The following is a 16,782-nucleotide window of genomic DNA, read 5'->3' on the forward strand; positions in this document are numbered from 1 at the left end:
CAACCTTGATAATATATTAAAAAGCAGAGACATTACTTTGCCAACCAAGGTCCGTCTAGTCAAGGCTATGGTTTTTCCCGTGGTCATGTATGGATGTGAGAGTTGGACTGTGAAGAAAGCTGATCGCCGAAGAATTGATGCCTTTGAACTGTGGTGTTGGAGAAGACTCTTGAGAGTCCCTTGTACCGCAAGGAGATCCAACCAGTCCATTCTAAGGGAGATCAATCCAGGGTGTTCATTGGAAGGACTGATGCTAAAGCTGAAACTGCAATACTTTGGCCACCTCATGCGACGAGTTGACTCACTGGAAAAGACTCTGATGCTGGGAAAGGTTGGGGGCGGGAGGAGAAGGGGATGACGGAGAGTGAGATGGCTGGATGGCATCACCGACTCTGTGGACATGAGTTTGAGTGAACTCCGGGAGTTGGTGATGGACAGGGAGGCCTGGCGTGCTGTGATTCATGGGGTCGCTGAGAGTCAGACACGACTGAGCGACTGAACTGACTAACTGACTGAACTGACTGACTGACTGACCATCTCAGTTGCTACTTTCATTAAGAAGGTAAGAGAGTAAATATTAACTGTTACCACTCAACAGGTAAGAAAACTACAGCTGAGAAATATAAAGTAAATCAATGTTTCCCAACCCTTAGTTTTGAATCCTTTTGCCTTCGATCAAATCCATTCCCCAAGTTCTCTTTCCATTCTGTTAGAAAGGGTTTTAAGCCCCATTTTTAGATCTCTATACTACCCTCTTATACCATTTGTATAGAATAATCACAGTTATTAAGAAGAATGAATGTAGTATTTAGCAAATAGAAGGCTGAATGGATAGGCAGTGTTAGGTTATGTCCCTGTCAGCACGGTGCTTATGATGCAGTTTTAAGGCAAGTTAATATGAGGTCTCTTTTCACCATCTTTTCTCCTCTTCCATTCCAACCCCTTCCTTCTTTCTTTGTACTGCTTTTCTCTCTCATCCCTTCCCTCTTATCTTTTGTATTTCCTACCCATCCAAACCACTTGTTTTATTTTCTTCATGGGGGGAAATGGGAGGAGTGTAATGGTGCTGCCTCCCCTGAAATGAGGAGGGAGTGATGGAAGAGTCCTGGCCTCCTCTCTACTCTGGTCTGCCACCTCCATGGTCATTTCCTCTCTTGAGGAATTTAAAGGCCACTGATGGCCAAGAGTTCCCTAGAAGAACAACAGCAGCACTTGAATAGCTCAGCCAGACTCCAGCCTAGGGCAGATGCTGCCGAGAGATGGAGCCTGGGTGGGGCCTGGCCCCTAGTGTATTGCTGCTGCCCTGCTCTCTGTAGGGTGTGCAGGGGTTCTGAGTCCTATATACGAAGACCTTCACAGCAGGTAGACACGTTCCCAACAGCAAAACTGGACGACCACTGAAGTTCCCTGGAGTGTGCTTCTGATGTGACAAAGGCCATCTCAGCAGAATCTCCCAGTTTCACTGGGATTTTAATGGCTTTCGACACTAATCGTCCATCTGTAAGAGTGGGTTTTGAATTCATCCAATAAATAATCAGTGGTTTTATGGTTCTAAACCAGAGAAGGGTCTGTTTTATTTCATTTGCCACTATCATCGTCCTGTAAACGTGGATCTTCCTGATCATATTTGCCATAATTTGGATAGACTGCCTTTTATTATCATCACTTCCTGCCCAGTTGTAACGTATTTTTATTTCTGATCTGTTTTAGACCTTGCACACTGCCAGTCAAACCTTGTGGAACTTAGCAAACTCCTGCAAAATTTGGAAATACTTCAGAGAACTCAGTCAGCACCTAACTTTACTGACATGCAGGTAAACATAGCTGCTGGTCAAAGGAACTTAAAATATTCACTCAGAATTTTTACTGAATTGTTATGAATATATAAGGCAATATTTAAAGGGACATAACTATAATACAGATTAGCTTATATTCTGGAGTTATTCTTAATAACTTTTTGAATCTTGGTGTCATTGTGTTAAGATGTCTTTTTTAAAATGTTGTACATTTAAATACAGACTAGAAGTGAATATCTGAATCATTCTTCCACATTTATTTGCATTAGAAATGATAATTATGAAGGTGTAATTTGGGTAATGTAAGAATTTGTGCTATCTTTTCAAGTAGCAAAAAAACACCAAAGGTCTCTAATCCTGTTTTCATTTTGCATAGCAGAAAAATATGCTTTGTTTTTGTCTCTGCTTTTAATACCCTTTATGCATCAGATGTACCTTTATCTCCTGGCTGGTTTGCTTTCGGTATCTAACAATGATTCTTACTAACTTGCTGTGCTGTCTTTGTCTATGCCTGTATTATCTGTGTTAACTTAGTAACGCTTTGTTGCTTTTAACTATTTATGCAATGTAGGCTAACTGTGTAGATATTTCAAAGAAAGACAAGCGGGTCACAAGACGATGGAGAACAAAAAGTGTCAGCAAAGATACAAAAATACAACTGCAGGTACAGACCTTACTTTTCCTTCATTCATATTTATAGCTTTTTTTAAAATATTAGTATTTCTGTATCAGTTCTTAGAAGTTTAAAAGGTTAAAGCAACTGTTAACTGCTTTAAAGCTAGTGCTTTTCAACCTGAGTTATATTATCTAAAATAGTGAGAAATCTATTCTTATTGTGGCATAAGTAAAGATAATTTAAAAGAAAGCTTAAAATTATGTAATATGGCTGTCAAGTGGCATTTTCATTCTCAATTATGGCCTTTGAACCATTAAAATATATTTTAACAAGTCACCTTAAAAATCTAGACTAAAAGTCAAATGGGTTGTAATGAACATTTATATATACTAAATCTTAAAGGAGCCTTTTATGTGTTAGTGTTGTCCAATCTTATGTCTATCAGTACATGAGATGAAGACTGCAATAGGTTAGAAATGAACAAACTTGGGTTCTAGTCTAATTACTGTGATTTCCTGGCAGTATAATCTCATTTATTTCTGTTAAATTGTCTGGGCTTCCATTAACTTCTGGGTAAAGTGATAGAGTTGCATTAATGATCTCTGGATTACCTTTCAACTCTAAAATTCTGTGATTCTACAAAAATAGATATTATTTGCCATCAACAGTCACTTTTAAAATTTGAACTAACATCTTCATGGTTCATAATAAATTTACTTGAAATTCATTTAAAATAAGTTATATGAATAGTTGAAAATTTTTGAAGTAAGATCCTCTTATGTCATTGCATTGCAATGATACAAAATATGGTAAATGCCTACAACCTCTCATGTCAAAATTCATGTTACTTTCAGATCTTTAAGCTTGAAATTTTACCACTCCAGTCCTAACTATATATTAATATTATAAGGGACTTTTGCCCTGCACAATCAGAATTAGACTTCTTGTTTTGCTTTTCTTTTTATTATGCTGTAAATCAGTCTGTAACACAAAGAAGGACTGCTTTTTAGAATATTTCAGTGTCTTTTAAATAAGAACAATAATTCTTCCTTAATTCTGATTTTACTGATAACATTCTTTGTGTTTTGATTCTAAATGTGTAAATAACCAATTCTTCGTTACTTTGTTTACTAATCTGATTAATTTGAAAATAGATTTTTGCAAGCAATAAAGATCTTTTTTTTTTTTCAGTTAGAATGTCCACATTGTGTGAACACAATTTTTTGTGGTCTTTCGTTCAGTATGTTTTTCTGTTTTTTTCCCTTCTATTCAGAACATTAATACTGTAGAGACAAATGTGCCAAATGACTTCACAAGGAAATTGCCTAAAATTGCTTTCGGGAGTACCATATTTTTGAGCAAGTGATTGTCTAGTTTTGTGTGTGTATTTTTAAAACATAGTATCTATGGTTATCATAGGTAGGGGAAGAGAACCTTAATTATAAATAGAATAACTGGAGAAGGCCAGCGTCATAGGAGCAGGCACAGTTGTGGGTAGTTACCATTTCAATCTTGTTTTTTTATAAGATATCCCATTGAACATACTGCCATCCACAACTATGGTCTGGAGTAGGTTGGTTCTCAGTGACTGAGCACAGTATCGCTGGCTGTCTTCTTACAGTTTCGAGGACCAACACAGTCACTCAGGGTTTTTTTTTCTGAAACAAACGGAATGCCACTCTGAATAACCCTCCCATTCTTGGGCTGTGCTTTTCAATGTGTGGAGAGTTTGATGAAGGCTTTTCTTTTTTTTAATCATCAAAAGAAGTTGTTCAAAAAGCAGGAAAATATTCTTCTTTCATATTTATATCACATTCTGGGGTTGATTCTTTGTTCATAAAGTTTCATTTATGCTCTATTGTCTTGTTTCTGTTTTGCCAAAGAGTGGCAAAATGGCCCTTGTGATTCTAGTTTAATTATTTGGGGGAGAATTGAAATCATTTCATCCCCATAATCAAAGAAAGTGTTAAACTTTCAAAAGTAGGAAATTTAGTTCCAACTCCTGTGGAAATAAATAGATGAAGGGGTAGTGGTAAGCTGTTAATCATTTCCAGAAAAACCTCACTTCCACTTGAACTGGTAAAGCAAAGGATCGTAGCGTGAATGCTACAGAATTTAGTACAACCTCTAGACATTTTCTGCTCACTCAAACCAGCGACCTTCCAAGACCCCTTAGAATGCTCATTCTCTATCACTGCGAAGTTACCAGAAGTTTCTTCACCATCATACCTTACTGGGAAACCGTAAAAATCTGCCAGCGATGACTATGACTAATATGAATGTCATTACTCATCAGTTTTTTATCTACAGAAAGGCACAGCATTTATTTTTACTGTGACGGATTAAACATACCCACCACTTTCTCCCACCCTAATATGCAGATTTACTCCTCCTGTTTTAAATGTTTCTTGACCTTTAGAACTGCGTCTCATGGTTCCAAGTATTTGTTTTGAGCTCCTAATCGTCTCACTACTTGAATCACTTTCTCTGAATGAGGGGCTTTTTGTAGTAAATGGCTCGTTTTTCGTCCTCTGGCATCTGGAACGTTTAGTCCACCAGCCATTTATGGAGGAAATCTGAACTGTGTTGTGGATGCGGCAGTGCTTATTGTTATTTCTGTTGTTGTTATGGATCTTGTTTTATGGAACTTGGTCTTTAGCATTCTGTAGTTGTAATTTTTGAAATAATTATAAAATAGATCATTTAAAACATTGACCTCAGGAAAGTAAAAAATGAAGAACATGTTAAACGAGATGTTTGACTGCTTATTCTTACATAAGTACACTGTTGATTTGAATGTGAATGTTAAAATTTGGACCACATTTCTACGTGAAGCTCAAGAATCCACTGAGTAATTCATTGGAGGCACTATGTGTCCTAGAAGTCTCTGTGGAATTACCTGTTAGGAAAAATTTTCCCTGTGTCCTAAAGTTCAAATTTCTGGTTCTAATAAAAATCTCAGTATCATCATTATGCAATAAAACAGTTTGGTTGTGTTTTAAATGAGTGGAGAATGGCAAGAAGAGAATGATTTTATAAGGGTTGCTGGAGAAGAGATTACTACTAGATTTCCTGTATTGCTAATAGCATGAATTAAATACGAGGTCCCTAGATACTGGAGAGAATGAGGAATAGTTGGAGGTATGGGGTAGCAGATAAATGATCTGTTGTCATTCATTCATCCTGGAACTCACAGATGCTCATATTACATTGAAGAGTAAAACTACATTCTTTCTCATTTTTTTCTAACTACAGTAGGCATAAAGAGATTTTGTATAGAAAATGTTTTGTCTGAAACAGATTATGTGTTTGTGTTTAATAATAATATATGTATATGTACACAAAGGATTTGTGAAGATGGAAGAGAACTGTGAATGTAATTTGGAAATTTTAAAGAGAATTGGAGATATAAGAATTTAAAATATTTTTCTGTTGTCCAAAAAGACTAACACAGCCATGCTGGGTTTTTTTTTTTTTTCTCAGTCTGACTGTTATGTGACTCTGAGAGCGTTTCAGCTAATTGGAACTGAAATTAATTCTCACAACCTTGAAGAGTCAGGGTCTGTCAAATACAAGTATAGTTGAGTTGATTAGAAGGAAATATTACTATCCCTTAATCCTGTCCACCAAAAAGAGAAGACAGAAAGAAAAGCTCTGAGAGTCTTCTACTGGCATAGGTGCACATCACTAAATGAAGCATATGCCTTCAGGTTTTCATAGTTGATTTTTATAGGTGTTGTCCCAAAAGACTGAGCACATTGAGGTTTACCTTCCTATTCTATGGAGACTGGCTGCCTCCTTGGAAAATTCTTCAATCTGAAAATCCCAACACCATTCTTAGTACTGAATCCCAGAGACCTTTATAGGAGGAGAGAAAGTGGGGAGTTGAATATTCCTGGTATCCTTCCCCTTACTTTTTCCTTCCAGCAAGAAACAAAAAATTCTTCGTGGCCAACAGGAGGCTCTCATTACAACCTGTTTGTTTTAGCCTTTGCATATTATTTATTTAGTCACTTTCCCCCAAACTTATTTTTTCCTTTGCTTCCATTTACTGAGTGCCTTTTGGCTTCATATAACATAGCATTGCATGAATAAAACAAAAGGTACGTTGATTTTACCTTGAAATCGTAAACTCTTCATCGCTTCATAACTTTCCATCTCCTTTTGGGGTAGGGGTTATATTCAGCAAATAGATTTAAGTGTTTGGGTGGTCTGCATGATAGACTTTTCTCATGGCATGATGAATGCTCCTTCAAGCTCTTTTCAATGCTAAGATTTAGCAAAAGTCAACTTCAGTTAAAAATTCTCCCTCTCCCTTGTCTGATTATCTTTCATCCTCCCATATCCCCCTCCCCAATCCCGTGTTTTCTCCTCCCTCCTCTTCTCTCATTCACTGTCAGGAAGGGCCATCTGCGAAGGGCCAGTTCAGCACAACTCGGCGCCGGCAGAGGCTAGCAGCAGCAGTGGCTACAACAGTGAGTGGATTTCGATCTCCAGTGGATGTTTAAAGAGAGTGAGAAGCTCTGTACTGGTGTCATCCCCTGCTCTAATGGTGCCGCTCGCATGATGGCATCAAGCACAGCCCTCCTGGGTTGGCGGAGCTCTCACATGTTCTCTGACTGTCTGCGTGGCAGGCGTCTCGCGCACACAGGTGTTTGGGTTTGCAATGGAAGACTATCATGTGATCCAGATCTCTGCTCCTACCCTCAGTGTCAGAGACAGTTTAAATTCAAGGATGGATGTGGGATTTTCTTAAATGGTGTGGGTTGGGGGGGGTTGGTTTTGGTTTGGTTTGGTTTTTTGCCATCCTGGTCTTAGAACTTTTGCTCACTGATTTCGGGTTTTCTAAGAAAAGTCAATTACTACAGACATAAGTTGTGCTTTTTTGGTCGCAGTGTGACTGTTTGAAAAGGATGTGAGAATAAAGAAATGAGAGAGTACAAAAAGGTGAATTTTGATGCTCTCTCTCAGTGGCTATTCAAACTTACACTTAGCAAAGGAAAATTGCTTTCTGGAAAGAATATCGAGCTGAAAATCAGAAAATATAGTGTGGAAAGGAGAAAACCACAAAGTTAAATGGTGTTTAATTCACATCTAGATGTTGGTTTGGTTTTTTTTTTTTTTTTTAAGAGAAAATAGTATGGATTTTAGGCAGATAGAGGAAGTATTGAGATAGATAAGGCAGATAACCAAAACTTGCTTAGAATAGTGAACTATCCACATGGAATATGAAATAGAATATGTAAACACAAGAACCGTATGCTGGATAAAAAGACATCATAATATTTGCTTAATCATAATCATAATGTCCTATCAACTTTGTAAATACAGAGTTGTGAGTTCATAGCAGACATTAGTTTTTTGGCTGTTATATAACATTTCCTGAATTATAGTCTTGCCCTTGCTGCTGGTATATTTTAAGACTAAAATTGCTGAAAAATATGAAAAGATTTTGGTTGCATTCTAGGAGAATGGATATTGGTGTATGGATTGTTGGTTTTATGCTCCATAACTAGTGACTGACTCTTGATTTATATCTGGGTACTTAGCTGGATTGTTTGAGAGATAGAAATGATTTTGATTATGAAATGAACTAATGACTTGGAATTTATTAGGGAAGTGACTGAAACTCACAGTTCTATCATTTGGACAAAGAAATATTTTAAATTGATTTCATAGTTAGTGGCTGTCTTACACATATATTCAGATAAGATGAATAAAGTATCTAACTGACATGGTAGCAGATTCTGACAATAAATACATGTAAAATCAATTTTTTAATTCTTAAATGTAACCTTTCATTTACAAAATTCAGAAATCCACATGATTATTAGAGAACAATATCTCAGTATGGAAAGGAAAGGTCAGTCATTTTATGAAAATACAGATGTTTCCTTGAATAATATACTTCTCAGATGGCATGCAGGAAGTGATTGTATGTCTACTGTGTTCAATTTTTAATTGCAGATAAATATATAATGAATATAATAAAACTGAAATTAGAACCTGTTTGAATAGAATAGGTTTATATATTTTTTTATTTGGAAGTGCAAGAGAAAAAGGTTTTGAAAGATGGAAGGATGCTTCACCTTAATGCTCACCTTCCCCCCTAGGGTAACTGTGACCATAGAGGTTAAGAATAACTTAAAGCAACTAATGAGCAATGCTGGCACGTTTAGTCATATATTCAGGAATAATTAGAGGGAATGGGTACTCTAAACCCTCTAGGATCTATACTTTTAATTCCATACCGGAGCAGAACAACATCTAACAGGATCTAACAAAATCATTTCTGCCTCCTTCGGCCTGCTCACCACATCTCAGTGACCTGTCATTGGTGACTCAGCCCTCCTGTTTCTTTGACTGCAGTGGTTCCCCTTAACTCCCTGTCATTCCTCCTCCCAAAACTAAAATTAGCCCACATGTTTTGAGTCCATCCTATCCTGCTCGGTGTCTTTTATCTGGAATTCTTCCAGGAGGCTCCAGTCACTTGTTCTCCTTGCCCAACTCAGATGTGTTAGGGCAGCTGAGATTGCTCCCAAAGATAAGTACACCCAAGATGTTTCTGAGATTTGTTCTTGTTGATTCTTAGCACACACATCCACGATGGTCCACTTATGCCATCAGCCAGACCCATCAGAATAGGGGGATGGAAAAGAGAAACACTAGCGCCTCCCTATGGGGGAACCCTGAGAGTCCCTGCACTTGGTACTCCCCACAGGCACCCTGGACACGTGATGCAGAGTAACAGCAGCAGCAGACTTTTCACTCGGGCTCTGTGAGTGGTGTATGCTCAGTGTCTTCCTTATACCTGCTCGTGTCTGCTCTCTTTCTCGCCCTTGTTGGCCATGTTTTTCTTCTCAGCATCTGACTGAACTTTTAATAGAGAGGCCTTTATCTTGGGAACAAGCCTGGGTCCTCACTGGACTCCCCAGGCCTCCACTGCACCTGGGCCTCCCATCACCACCTCTCCCTCAGCCTCCGTGCCCACTCAAGGGAGGAGACCACCGTCCTACACAGGTTAGTGCCTGGAGTCTCAGGGTTCCTGAGTGCAGATAAAACCCTTTTACATGATCCTCAACACATTTCATTTTCCACCATCAAACACCTACATTCCTTTTTTTCAAATGCTCTCCTAGTTCCTTGTATCCTGAAACCACATCCTTAAATCTGAAAACTTCTCTATTTCCTCAAGTCACAGTCTCTGCCCTTGACCTCCTCATCACCACCATTTCCATGGACTCTCTCTGTCCCTCCTAGAGGGCCTTGGGCTGTCTGTTCTTTCTATTAATAGATTTAACATCATCACAGTCACGGTCAGCAATTTTCTTTATCTACCTTCAAACATTCTTCTACATAAATTGTCCCATTCCTTTATAGATGTCCTAGAAAACCTCAATCGTTATTGTCACAAAGTTGCCGGGATAGGATTCCAGCTAATTATTGAACCCAAGGACTCCATTTTCTCAAATGGGTTATCTGCACTTTAGTATCTGTTCTCTGGGAGAGTCTCTGGGAGAGTTGTTGACATCTCCCAGCCCAGGACCCCCATGGAGGATGAGGAAGAGTTACTCTGATGTCTCCAGATAACAAATGCTTCAGATATCCTATATTACCATGCTTAACTTAGCTGAATCTGGGAAAAAGCTTCATTCTCTCTTTCTTTCCTGGGAAGCCTGAATATCTTTCGAGATAAATAACTCCTTGCCAGGACCAAGCTGCATCCTAAGGACCCTCTTAAGTCTCAATTGCCATCATCCAGACCCACAAACTGCAGCTCAGGCTAGATTTTTGGGGGTCTCTCCCTCCCCTCCATCCTCTGTGTCTTCTGGGCACAGGCACAGTCTTGCTTGCTCTCTCTCACCCCTTCGCCTCCCTTTTTCTATCATGAGATTTAAAGCTAAGTCAAAAACTGAGGAAAGGAAGAGGTTCTAGCGTACCTATACATCAGACAAAATATTGGTTCCTTCCTCCTACAGCATATTTTCTATTAGATAGAGGTTGTGAATTAGCTTTTAATTTATATAAAATTCAGCTTGTGGAGGTGTCTTAAGTCTGGTTCTTGAAGGTAATTGAATGCATATCTGTGTAGTAAGAATTAGGGGAGGTTACTGGTGTTCTGATTTATAAAAGGAATTAGCATTCTCATTCTCCAAGAATGGTTGGCTGACAGCATTTATAATGGTCAGGTAGAACCTTCTAGAAGAAGAGAGAATGAGTATTTTGCCTCCACCCATCAGAAGCCTAGCCCAAATCCAAGGCAAGGAAGTGCCTCTAGCCATTTGGGAAAATCTATAGTAGTATGACTTTATTTTACTTAATGCTTTTTGGCCAGTTCATAAGCCACGTTCATGTATGTAAGAGAGTTGTGTGTCATATACAAAAGTAGCTATAGTAATTTATATAATATTTCCTTTACAGGTGCATTTTGATAAATCAATTTCAAATTTAATTGCAGGTCTCTTTAAGCCATTATTATATATAGTATTAAACTTACTTATGTTTTATCTAATGACAGTGGAGCAAGTGAATCTTTCTGTGTATGCACCTCTTGAATTTTTACCTGTTCAGTGACTTATTGCTCCAGGCTCAGAGAGAAGTCAGCATAAAAGCCCTCTGACTTGAACACCCAGACTTTGTGAGAGAAGGTCAGCTCCCCCTCGGTTCAGATTGCTTTCTGCCAGTGTTGTTTCAGTGGGTTCAGTGCTGAAGCCTGTCTGGGATTGTGCCCTTTCTTCCTGTCATTTTGTCAGCATCTCTGCCTGTGACAGTCAGCAGCCAGTGAGTCAGTAGCAGTACTAAATCAACCACGGGAAACAGACTCCTTCCTACCCGAACCACCTGCCAAATAGACGTGTACTGTCTCCAAGTGTGTCATCAGAGAGGAATCTATTATTTTGGAGAATAGAATAGGTCTTTTCTATGTAAGCAACTGTAGGACAATGTGCTGCTGCTCTTTAATAATTTGTGTCCTCCCTTTTCAGGTTCCTTTCAGTGCTACCATGTCCCCAGTTCGCTTGCATTCCTCCAACCCCAACCTTTGTGCAGATATTGAATTTCAGACTCCCCCTAGCCACCTCACAGACCCTCTGGAAAGTTCAACGGATTATACAAAGCTTCAAGAAGAATTTTGTCTGATTGCACAGAAAGGTAACAATAAATATAATGTGCCCTTTATAGCGGCTTTTTTCCTTGATGGGAAGTTGCCATTCATTCTCTTACCCTTGTCTAGGTGGTCATGGTGGCAAGGTCAAATGGTGTATAGACTTATTGCAGTTCTATAGATAAAACACAGTGGGATATGATGACTGCCTCCTGGGAAAACACACATCATAGGGTTTCAGTTTTGACTGAGGAAAGAAAGTATTATTGAGGGTGAGAAAAGACAGCAAGACTAAAAGGGTGTTATCTTTGATGATGTTCCTCCTATTGCCTTCAGGCCTGGCATTAGGTTTTTAGGTCATCATAAATCAAAATTTGCTTTTTCTTCACTCAGAGAATATTAGGGTAATGGGATTATCTATGTATTCTCTGATTTTGCAGAGTCAAACACTTAGGGAGAAAAATAAGATATTATGCTAGGCAGACGAGCCCACAATATTATTCAGCATCTTTTTTTTTATCATGTCATACATACTTGTGAGTTAGCAGATTCTGTTTGAAACCTTTTTTTTTTTTTCAAATTAAATGGCACTCACTGATTTTACTTTACAGTTTGTGGGTGAGGAATCAAGAGGGCTCAGCCAAGCAGTTCTTCTGTCCTCCGTGGCATCAGCTGGACTCCCTCCGTGGTATTCAGCTGGAAGCCTGGCTGAATGGTTCAAGGGGGCTTCACTGGCACTTTGGTTGGACAGCTGGGAGGCTGCACACAACTCTGTCCCTCTCCCCTCCCCTTCCACGGCAGCTCGGGGCTCCAAGTGGAGTGGATTGCAATGGAAGTGGCCAACTCTGGGTCTGGAGCGTTGTCCCTTCACTGCTAGTCCAGATTAGAGGAGAGTGGACATCCAGCCCACCTTGGAGTCTCTTTTTTGATGTTAAATGTTCAGTAAGTCATGTTACAGAAGCTCAACTGCTGTCATCAGGCACAGAGAGCAGTGTAATAGATCAGAAGCAGGAGAGTGATAGCAGGTGGATTGGACAGTCTTGACCGTGTTCACCAAGAAGAGCCGCAGCTCCTAAATTAATTCCCTCCCCTTAATGCTAAAGTATCTAAATTTCGGCCACCGAAATTCATTTTTTACCTTATAATAGTGCCTTCCCAGTCATTGTCTTTTGAAATTATAATCTTTAGGAGAAAGACATTATGTTGTTTTCAGTCACTAACATCTTATTATGAATTTTTCGCATTTATTTCCTCTGGGGCTGCTGGCAATAGGTTATAAAATATTCTTGAAAATGTGTGTTAAATGAAACATCTCAAGTACCACCCCCCATAATATTCAAAAGCCTAGTGACTCAAGAAAAGAAGAGGTGTACACTGCAGGTATTTCTGAGAAAGGTGAAGTCAGCAAAACTGCATACTCTCAAACCATCAGCAGAGACGTGCTACCAGAGATTTCTTTAATTCCACCATCCTGAAGCAACTAAAGTAAATCTTCTCCCCCCAACCACCTTTTTTTTCTACAGATTTTTCAACTGAGATTCTGTAAGGCCAACTCTCACCTGTTTTACTCCTTGTACATTTTTATTACATCTTAACCGGATGCTAATCATGTCATTAGAGCAATGCTAAATTATTTATGTAACGGCATAGATTTATGATCAGGAAGCCAGTAACTTTTGCTTTTAATGCAAGATTGTAGGAACAGGTAAAATGAGGCAGCAAATGTGTGAATTAAATATAGCACAGCTTCTAAAGGAAGACGGGTAAATTTGAAGGTAGCCCCAGGAAAGCTTTATGTATTTGGTTGCACTCCTGAGGCTTTTAGGTAATCCAAGTTTCAACAGACTTGTAAAGCCTTTGTTGAAGCAGCATATTTTCTTTTCAGCTGTGCTTGGGGAAAAAGGTGGCTTTTATATGACTATTGAGTGAACTCTTTAGGAGAAATTACGGATTTTGAAATAAATGAGAATCTCCTGTTAGAGCTGCTAGTTGGGTTAATGTATTTCAGCTATCAAGTTATTACCTTAAAATTGATGACAACTAGAACTTAGCTCATGAATCAATGAATTGCACATTCTTTATGATCCCATTATTTTTCCCATTTAATTCTGGTCACTATTTTCTGCTACATTTTTCCACTTCTTCTAAAAATAACCTTTCTCTTACAAGGAAATCCCTATTTTAGAAGACTTTACATTTTGCAGAAACTGTTACTATAAAGATAAGAGTTAGAAATTCAACATTTTTGTGTTTCAGAATTAAAGACTGCCAGACATAACAAATGTCTGTTGTTAAGTATGTGGAAATGAGGGTGGAGGTTGTTTTTAGTTGCCTTTATTTTGTTTTAATTTCCAGCTTTATTGAGATAAAATGAACATGTAACATTGTATAAGTTCAAGGTATATATGTTGATTTGAAATATATTGCAAAATAATTACTACCATAGGATAGCTAATATCTCCAGCATGTCACATAATTACCATTTCTTTTTTGTGGTGAGAACATTCGAGATCTACTCTCTTAACTAATTCGGGTAAATAATACAGTACTGTTAACTATAACCATCCTGCAGATTAGATTCCCAGAACGTATTCATGCTATAACTGGTAGTTTGTACTCTTTGAAAGCACTTTTGATATCATGATGGTTTTGGCTGAGAAAGTAATGCAAGTGTTGTTCTTAAGACCAAATCATTTCAACAAAACAGAAATAAAGACACAGATGTAGAAAACAAAGTTATGGTTACCAGCAGGGGAAGAGGGAAGGGATAAATTGGGAGATTGAGATTGATATATCCACATTATTATATATAAAATAGGTGACTAGTAAGGACATGGCAACCCACTCCAGTGTTCTTGCCTGGAGAGTCCCAGGGACAGCGGAGTCTGGTGGGTGGCTGTCTATGGGGTCGCACAGAGTCGGACATGACTGAAGCGACTTAGCAGCAGCAGCAGCAGTAAGGACATACTGTATAGCACAAGGGATGCCACTCAATTTTCGGTATTGACCTATATGGGAAAAGAATCTAAAAAATAGTGGATATATGTATATTTATATAACTGATTTACTTTGCTATACAGCAGAAACTAACACAACATTTTAGATCAATGATACTCTGATAAATATTTTTTTAAAAAAGACCAAATCATTTCCTACCACAAAGAGAACTAGCTCCAACTTCTAAAACAGCTGTTTGATTTATATTTGCAAGACTCATAAAATGCCCTTTTTTGGATGCACACTTTGGGGTGATAATTTGATAGTTCTAAATTATTTGCATGAGACTTCATTGTACACATAACTGCTCAAATATTATCATCAACTGTGGCAGAGTAAAACTTCTTCCCTTTTCCTTCTAAGAATTATGGGTTAGTTTCTAAGTATTGAAATTTAAAAATTGGTAGTTTGTATGCTGCTTCCAGGTCTTCGTTGACTTCTGGTATGAAATGCTAAAACTTTCATCCTGATTAGCTACCATTCCCATATTTGTTTTGTATTTAGATATTCTGGTAGATTCCATTTTAAGGCTGACTTTCAACTAGACTGTTAACATAACCTTTCCAGAAAATATTCATGAATGGTTACAAGTGCTGAGAAGTTTGTAATTCTGTTGTTTTTCTGGATCCATTTGATCCTGTCTCTTACTTTTCTCCCCGCCCAGTGCATTCTCTTTTGAAGTCTGCGTTTAATAGCATAGCTATAGAGAAGGAGAAGCTTAAGCAGATGGTTTCTGAGCAGGATCACAATAAAGGCCACAGCACACAGATGGCACGACTCCGACAGTCATTGTCGCAGGTAAGTGAGAGTGTTTGTATCATTCTCAGGACGCATTCCTAACCCTCCAAGCCAGCGATGGGGGTGGAGACAGTCCATCATGGGAATGACACCTCTGTCTGAAATTCCCCCAAGCCATCACAGTGTCAGTATTAAATTGTATCACTTTTCTTCCAAAAGATATCAAGGTAAGAGTGACAATCAACCAAACTTGCTTGCAAACATAATTTCTATTTTGGCTGATTTTAATGCCCCTCTGCGGTCTTATAAGGCCATCCCTGGTTTAAAAAACTAATGCATTTATACATGATTTACCTACACATCTAAACTGTGTTCCAGACTACGTCCAATCCATCGTCAGACAAAGTCTACCAGATCTTCCACACTTAGTATTTTTCCTACTTATGATGCTTTTTAACCTGTTGAAAACTACTGATTACTATTATTTTTTTTCTTTTTTGATTTGCACTCTTAGGATTTTCTTCCTGTCTATGTTCCCTGAATCCAGACTCTAAAATTTCAGTATATATTTTATGCTATAATATGTATTACTTAATATATATTATCTTGATCTTATTAATACTAATCAAATCCCTGTATATTTCAAGGTTGTAATTTCTGTTAAAAATCCTTTAAAACTACACTTCTGCTTTCTTAAAACTGAGCACTTCCTCTGAAATATTTTCTTCACTTAATCTATAAATGCACCTTTAAAATTTCCTTTAAGACTTCAATGTTGTTACTGATTTTGTGTGAGAACTCAGTGATTACATAAAATATTGTTCACTTCCTGGTGCCTTGGATCAGAGCGAAGGAGCAAGCAAATCCTGGGTAAGTGGTTTTCCATGTGGATCAGCTCCTGCTTGAACAGTTTCCCTCAGTTCCTGCAAATTAGACTTACACCGTCTCACTATGTTTTATGTACCTGAACTGTCAGCTTCTTTTCAGTGTTAAGTTTCATGTTATTGAATGCTGTTGTCTGGGCCACACTTTCTGCTGTTTGCCATTAAACACTGTCAGTTGAGGCACATACGCTGCTTGGAAACTCAAGAGCCTGTGCATTCAAAGCGGCAACTGGTTGCCAGTTTGCAGAGGGCTTCCTTCCCAAGCACACTTTAATGGTCTGCCCTGGCTCGTATATTTGTTGAACACCATCTTAATGGATCTACTGAATTATGACCCTAAAAAGGATCATAAATCAGAAAGATCAAAATAATGGCTAGTAAGCATCTTGTATGTCATCTTGCAAACGTGTCAAATACACTTTTGTTCCCCTACATGTTGCATTGTTTTATTCAGATGTACTAATGATTGAAGGCTTAGTGGTATGAAATAAGCTCGTACTAAGAAAAATGAGAAAATGTGCTTGTTTCTTGCTTGCTTGCTTTTTATTCGCTTCTTGGTAAGGCAAAGATTGGGCTTCCCTGGTGGCTCAGCTGGTTAACAATCCACCTGCAATGCGGGAGACCTGGGTTCTATCCCTGGGTTTGGAA

The 16,782-nt window shown here is 38.4% G+C and overlaps 1 protein-coding gene and 1 non-coding gene across 17 annotated transcripts in view; both read left to right on the top strand.

Moving 5' to 3' along the window:
• The window catches only part of OSBPL6 (oxysterol binding protein like 6), a 226,856-nt gene that overhangs the window by 174,735 nt on the left and 35,339 nt on the right, over positions 1-16,782 (top strand). For 9 of the 16 annotated variants that reach the window (XM_055396931.2, XM_088830439.1, XM_088830403.1 and 6 more), the window contains 5 exons: positions 1,711-1,814; positions 2,368-2,460; positions 11,397-11,562; positions 15,177-15,310; positions 16,097-16,120. In XM_055396931.2, coding sequence (XP_055252906.2) covers positions 1,711-1,814; positions 2,368-2,460; positions 11,397-11,562; positions 15,177-15,310; positions 16,097-16,120 — 521 coding nt within the window. Of the gene's footprint in view, positions 1-1,710; positions 1,815-2,367; positions 2,461-6,812; positions 6,888-11,396; positions 11,563-15,176; positions 15,311-16,096; positions 16,121-16,782 lie in introns of all 16 variants that reach the window. The other 7 variants (XM_055396929.2, XM_055396932.2, XM_088830446.1 and 4 more) reach the window with 7 other exon arrangements.
• Positions 11,825-11,967, top strand: LOC129538765 (small nucleolar RNA SNORA79). Its single transcript, XR_008682306.1, has one exon. It is a non-coding gene; the product is annotated as a small nucleolar RNA SNORA79 (small nucleolar RNA).

Source organism: Moschus berezovskii, chromosome 2 (genome assembly GCF_049115385.1).
Source record: "Moschus berezovskii isolate FMDL1 chromosome 2, NW_MosBer_1.0, whole genome shotgun sequence".
In the NCBI taxonomy this organism is placed as follows: Eukaryota; Metazoa; Chordata; class Mammalia; order Artiodactyla; family Moschidae; genus Moschus; species Moschus berezovskii.